General features: G+C 37.2%; 1 protein-coding gene across 18 annotated transcripts in view; it reads right to left on the bottom strand.

The window, feature by feature from the left end:
• Positions 1-2,241: 2,241 nt before the first annotated feature.
• Positions 2,242-7,178, bottom strand: part of nrxn2b (neurexin 2b) — a 599,225-nt gene continuing 594,288 nt past the window's right edge. For 17 of the 18 annotated variants that reach the window (XM_058384467.1, XM_058384475.1, XM_058384471.1 and 14 more), the window contains one exon: positions 2,242-5,376. In XM_058384467.1, the coding sequence (XP_058240450.1) occupies positions 4,511-5,376 (866 nt within the window). In that variant the 3' untranslated portion in view covers positions 2,242-4,510. The remainder of the gene's footprint in view (positions 5,377-7,178) is intronic. The other variant, XM_058384477.1, reaches the window with a different exon arrangement.

Raw genomic sequence — 7,178 nt, 5'->3', positions numbered from 1 at the left:
AGATAGATAGATAGATAGATAGATAGATAGATAGATAGATAGATAGATAGATAGATAGATAGATAGATAGACAGGAAAATAGATAGATAGACAGACAGACAGATCGATAGATAGACAGATAGCTAGCCAGTCAGACAGACAGACAGACAGAGACAGTCCAGACAGTCTGGATTTCACTGAAACAGAAGGACAATTTCAAAACTTCTCCACTTAAAATACGGAGACGTCTTACTAACACAGCAGGAAAACCCAGCTGCATTCTGACTTCCAGGCTTTTCATTTGAGAGGCAGTTAGGTATTTCCTTTCTCTCTCCAGAGAGAATCGATGAGAAGATCATTAATAACCATGAGCTCACATGGCAGGGCTGGGATTTGGAAATTCAATTAAAACCTTGTGTAATTAAGTAGAGACAGAAAGAGAGAGAGAGAGAGAGAGAGAGAGAAAGAGAGAGATGGTGTTGACTCGCGTCAGTGAACATTCCAATCTCCCTTGTGCAAGCAGTTTGTTGGACCACACAGATTTAACGTCACATGGACTCCGCTGATATCTCCCACTCTGACTGGATGAGAGCGCATGAAAAAAAGCTTTTATAGCTAGAGCAGGATTTTCAAATTCCACTCGTCGAGTGTTTGCTCTCCTAAAACACACAACTGGGTCAGTTAATTCAGTTAATTACTAAATTAAATCAGGTGTGTTCGAGCGGTACCGTGTGCCCTCGACTTTCAGAAACCCAGTGAGGACCCAGTGGAGGCTTCAACATTAAAATGGTTGATTTCAAAAACTTTTTAAAAATCATTTATTAAGTTGGAGTTTCTTGTTTGTGAAAATGGCTACATTTTGCTTTTAAATAAATATCAGGCTTGAGTTAATTTATAGTCTTAATATTCTGACTAATTTAGAATTCTTCTCTAAATAAAAAAAAAACATTTTTTCTCACTTTGATTTATTTATTTATTATTATTATTATTATTATTATTATTATTATTATTATTATTATTAATTTATTTACCTATTTATTTATTTATTTATTTATTTATTTATTCATCTATCTATCTATCTATCTATCTATCTATCTATCTATCTATCTATCTATCTATCTATCTATCTATCTATCTATCTATTATTATTATTATTATTATTAATTTATTTACCTATTTATTTATTTATTTTTTACCTTGTGTCTCCACTACTACATGCTTCAATCTATCCATTTGAGCTTTTAAACAAAACCACATTTTTTTTTAATAGCCTTTTCTGATACTAGTTTGGATTGTATTTGTACTGACCATGTACTTGGATGAAGAAAGACTCCTCCAAAGCTTTAAAAAACATTTTTTTTTTTAAATTTTGCTGAAAATGTAATTAATTATCTGCATATTTTTATGTGCACATTTTCTTTTTGGTATTTTGCAGATTTAAATAACAATTTGCCATTTTGCTTTGTGTAAATGATGTATGCTTTGCTTATTTTTTAAGATTTATTTATTATTTGTACTTTTTTTTATTAAAATTACTTTGTCTCGGTGGGGGTGTGGTCAAGCGGAGAAGAAGTGGGGAAAACCGGCAGGTAACGAGTGATGATTCTCACCTGTCTTATTAGCTCAGGTTTGTTTGCCTTTAGGTGGCCTTCTGTCACAGATAAGAAAGAGAGAGATAGATAGATAGATAGAAAGAGCTGAGCTGAGAAGAACAGAGCCGTGTTTGACCTTAAACCACCGAAAAGTGAAAGTAAAGGAAAAAAAAAAAGTCTTCCTCCTTTCTCCTCAGGTAAGTGTAACAGACTTATTTTCTCAAACTAAAAAAAATCCGATGCTGAAATAAATGTATGAATTGGTGATAAATCAGAAATCTGATTTAGCTTATTGGAGTGTTAAGATTTAAATATATGATTTTAGTTTTTCCTTTTTGTAAAAATCGCGGCCTGTTGCTTTGTTTGTTTGTGATGAAAATGTGAATCAATTCAGCTACAGGAAGTGCATCACACATGCTGTTTATACTGGTAGCAAGCAGCGTTTTTGTAGATGTGTGACCTGTGAGGCACAAGTTTACTGAGGTTTCAGTCCAAACCATCACTCATTAAATCTTCTTTTAAAAATTCTTTTAATGTTTAGTGTGAAAAAATGATTTGGTCAAACACTGAAATGCTTTTTAGACTTTTTGGAAATTTAGAAATATTTTTTTTTCATTTATTTATTTATTTTTATTTTTATTTTTTTAAATAATGACATGACAACAAAGGATAAGAAGTATATAACCAATTTTATTCCCTTCTGTTAATATACACATATTTAGAGTCATCTCACTGGAACACTTTACAAGAACATTTAGAAAGAACAGGGGGGCACTCAGGGGGAAGGGAAGAGGCTTGAGGGGTTAGTGGGGATATCTGGTGATGGTGAATAAAATGAGCAAAAACATGAGAGGTGACACACACACACACACACTCGCGCGCACACACACACACACACACACACACACGCACGCACATCCATGTTGATGCAAACTAAAAGTCAGTTCAAAACCATGAAGTTCTGCTATGTTGGATGATGGATTCAAAAAAATATTCCAAATAAAAAGAGACATGATGATGAGTTTATCAAATGAACGTTTTGTGTTGTAAACCAGATTTCGCGCTGTTCAACAAATAAAATTTGACTTCCCAAGATCACCAATCCATTATTTTTTTTCCCTCCAAACAGGGGTTGTAAATAGGGAAAACACATCTCTTTTTTTTTTTTTTTTTTGTATCGTAGCAGTGGGATGAATTTCAAATATTTAGACATTTCACAAACTTTTTTTTTTTTTTGTTTTTTTTTGTTTGTTTTTTTTTGAAGATTTTCTCTTTTCATAGTTCTTGTAGTAGAGCTGAGAATATTGGAATACTAAAGTTCAAGTTGTACATCCTCATAGAATGAGACTTTCACTTTCCTTCAAGTGTTTTTTATTTTTTATTTCTCTCTCTCCAAAGTTCACACTGATAGTCTTTCTGTCTTCGCTTGCAAACTTGCTGCAGCAGCAGAATTGAGAACATGGTCACCTGCTATGAACTTTCGCGTTCCCCACTGCCAAAACACCGGGGACTTGCGGCACATTTTCCTATAAGTGTCTTTTCCCTTTTTTGTTTATGACAAACCGTAACAGAAATATGGAAAAAAAAAAGCACTCTAGTCCATAGATTCAGCACTTCGTTTATGTCCACAGTTTTTTCTTTCTTTTTCTTCTTCGTTTTTTTTCCTTTCATGGACACGTTGCATTGTGGCTTGTTCCAGAAATGCACAAGGTAAAGAAAGGAAACTAACTCACACTGACGACCTGTTATCACCTCAAAGCAGGGGACAGATTATCTAACAACTCCCTTTCCATGAGGTTGTCCTTGAGTTGCTCAGTCGTCTATACACGTTGTATATTTATATATTTCTAGGGAAGAATGTCATTTTGCTGCTGTGAGATGTTTCTTGTTCTGGTTTTTGCGTATATGATTTCATAACCTTTTGAAAGGGCTCAACATCAAACCCCTCCCCCCAAAAAAACATGTGGTAGATATCTGCTGGAATGAAGGACAACCGGGGGTTTGGCCTCGGAGTGTTTTTGTGGCAAAACGGCAACCGTGGATGTCGAGATCTCAAATTTCCATGGTTAAACTTGTTGCGACTTTTTTTGTTTATATATATTTTTTTGAAACTCCACAGAAACTCGACAGGTTATTGTCTCTTTTTCGTTAAGGAATACTACATGCTTGAAACACAGCAGAACTTATGTTGCATCAGCTCCTGAGCACCGAAGACAAGGAGAGGAATTTAAGAGTACAAGCCAAACAGGGAAAGAGAGGATGAGAGCGAGAGAGAAAGAGATTGAATGGGACAAGAGAGAGAAATAAGACTATATGAATACTTGGAACAGAAAGGGAGGCAGATTTGACACTGAGATGGTTTGGCAGTAATTTGGACTGGCACGACTATTTGGTCTTCATTGTCTCGTAAATATCACCACCTTTACAAATTTCATGTTTAACTTTCCCCCTCTGCTAATATTTATCCAACACTCACGTGGTTTTGAGCAGTGCTCAGAGAAATACTTCAGATCTAGCTAGCCTTACTTGAACGGAATCTTCTGGTCTTGGCACATATTGGTGTTTTGACGACAGGTTTGGTGATCCTGAAGATCTTGAAGACCCAAGACTAGCATGGTATTTACAACGAGCAAGAGTGTGGAACGGTTACAATGGAACTAATCCACTGTGCATTTACCCAACAGTACAAAAGTTATGAGCGATATCTATCAAAAAGTCAGAAGAAAGAAAGCAATTTATATCTGTAATCTGCATTTTTGCCGCTATCTCTGTTATTTCGTAAAGCTAGTTTGGGAATGGAAATGATAGTTGGGATGAGAAATGAGTGGCAACAAAAAGCAGAACTCTCTGTTCCCTCAGTATTCCACCTCTCTCTTTTTCTCTCTCTCTCTCTCTCTCTCTCTCTCTCTGTTCTGCCTCGGTCCCTGTCAGGCCTGAGCTCAGACGTAGTATTCCTTGTCTTTGTTCTTCTTGCTCTTGGTGCCTGTTTTGGTTGTACCAGACTGTTTCTCCTTCACCAGAGTCCCATTGCTCTGCGTGGCTGAATTACTGATGTAGTTACGGCTCTGGTCCACTTGATAAGATCCTTCATCTCTGTTCCGATATTTGTACATGGCGTACAGGAGGATGAGGATGCACAAGGCAGCTGCTGCGACAATCCCCACCACCATCCCTGTGGTGCTGCTGGACTCCCGGATCACCTCCACCGCACCTGGAGGGCCTCGGTCAGGAGACGAAGGCTCTGCAGTAGGAAAATTGGGAGGGTTGGTTATACCAGGAATGTGCCTGTGCCGCCCGCCATGTTCGGGATCCCCAGAAGGCTGGACGGGTGGCAGGAGCACTTGATCTCGGGTGTTCATTTTGCCCGCTGGAATATTAGGGCCACTGTTGATATTGGGTTTGAGTCGTGGCGAGGTCGTGGGGGTGGATGGAAGCAGGGGCCGCTGGGAGTTGGGAGGATGCCGAGAAAAGTGGCGATCGCCACGTGGGTTTTCGGCCACCGCCGGAGGAGGTGGAAGCACGGTTCGGTCTGTGACAAGGGGGGAGTTTTTGTAATAGTCCTCGTCATCTGACTCGGTCATCTCACCCGAGCCATAGGCCGAGACCTCCATGGCCTCCTCACAGTCCTCTTGGTCCATTGGACATGGCGCATGGCCATTGGAAGGGGACATGGACTCTTTTGTGGTCTCGAGCAGTGTGAGGAAGGGATGGTAGGTAGGGGGTGGAGGGATAACTGGGTACCTTGTTGCAACTGAAGGGGGATCTAGGGAATCCACGGTTATTATGGGCAACACTAATTCACCTCCTAGGATAAGAAAGAGACAGGGCGAGGGGGGAAGAGCATTAGTAAAAATCTGATCAAGCTGTTTTCTAGATTCAAAACAATTCCAAAAACGGTGAAAGAAAAACAATAGCAACACAGTTAAAAACCATTATTAGAACACTATGACTTAGAATGAGGTTAGTTCAAGTTTAGTTAGTGACTTATAATCTATTTAAAATGTTAATCTCAATAATCTAAACTTTCTCTTCCCTAAACTTAAAGTTAAAAGCACATATAGACAGATAAACTTGGCTCATTATGTACAATCTGACTAGTCTAATCTAACTTCTAATCCTAAACTACAAGCTACAGAAGTGCCAAAGTGTTAGTGACGTTATGGTTTCACTAAAATGTGTTAAAAACAGTTCTAAATACAAACGCCTAAACACTACTTTCACTCTCTCACACTCTCTCTCTCTCTTCTTTCACAGATTGGATGGGTTAAATAAGATAGCAAACCACATAGTACAGGTCACTTACATCAACAAATTGGCCGCATGATTTTTGCATGAAAAAAAAAATTACAAAAAGAAAGCTGTGTAAGATTGTTCTTGGATAGTGATAAACAATGTTCACCCCAATTTTCAAAGAGTCTTTAAAGAGCCATATTCACTGTCTGTTTTCTTTTTCTTTTTCTGTGAAGTATAATCCCTCCTCCCGATAGGCATTATGATGACTGTAGAGGGTTTCTACTAATTATTCTAGTCTATATGCAAATCTTTCAGGTTCATCTTAGGACACTGAACATTATTGGGATATTTTTCTAATTCATATTCCCACCATATCATTACCCCCCCAAATAACGATCATGTCATTATATGATATGATCAAGTATATAATTAACGTCTATGCAATTTCGGCTTGTCAATAATAAAACTAATCAACTAACAGATCTCCAGTCCTAATACACGTCTTTCTTCAACATGACATTTAATATGCAATTGCTGTTCAATAAATATTAGATCAATGCATATAATTCTTTCAAAAGCAATTATGTTTAGAATGTAAATCATCCCTGTTTTTTTTTTTTTAAACACACAAGAAATTAAATGTGCAGGGAAATATTTTGCCCCATCATGCCCTTGATTATAAACACCCCAATACACAGTCCTCTGTTATACATTATTTTTGTTACACTCAAATATTTTTGCAAATCCACAAAGGAGAACAAATACAGATAGCAATTAGCAAATGCAGGTTGTAAATATTGAAAGAACTGAAAAAAAAAGGAAAACATTAATTCATACAATTTCCAGTTTTGGAGATCACCCACCCTCCCCTGACACACACACACACACCCCCACCTCCCCAAAACCAATAATATGGGCCATTATTATATTAGGCAGTACTGTTACATCTTTGTCCCCTAAGGTTGACCGACTTATTTGCCCAGTGATCACGTCCACTCTGAGACATTTACCGGGTGAATGAGATACAGAACATTTATTCACAGCTTAAGCAGAAGAATTAATACAAAAAAACGTATTATCCGGGATTAGTTTTTAGCAAATAGTCTCCAATTATATGCTTGAAGCATTCAATATTTCAGGAAAAAAAAGAACTATTGGGGTGTAATGAAATAATCCATTTATCAGATATTACATTATTAGTTACTAATGTATTTTCCTGTTTACAATTTTTCTATTAGACATGCCATGAGCAAAAATCAATATATTGCTTTTATTTTTAAAAAAAGCTGTTCTAGTTATACCAAAGACAGAAAGTTTTCATAAAGCAATACATGTGCTAAAAACACCCTCTTTAACAGAAAACTGTGGCGCTGA

This window comes from Hemibagrus wyckioides, linkage group LG29 (assembly GCF_019097595.1).
Source record: "Hemibagrus wyckioides isolate EC202008001 linkage group LG29, SWU_Hwy_1.0, whole genome shotgun sequence".
Lineage (NCBI taxonomy): Eukaryota > Metazoa > Chordata > Actinopteri > Siluriformes > Bagridae > Hemibagrus > Hemibagrus wyckioides.
This window is presented reverse-complemented; position numbering and strand designations above follow the sequence as displayed.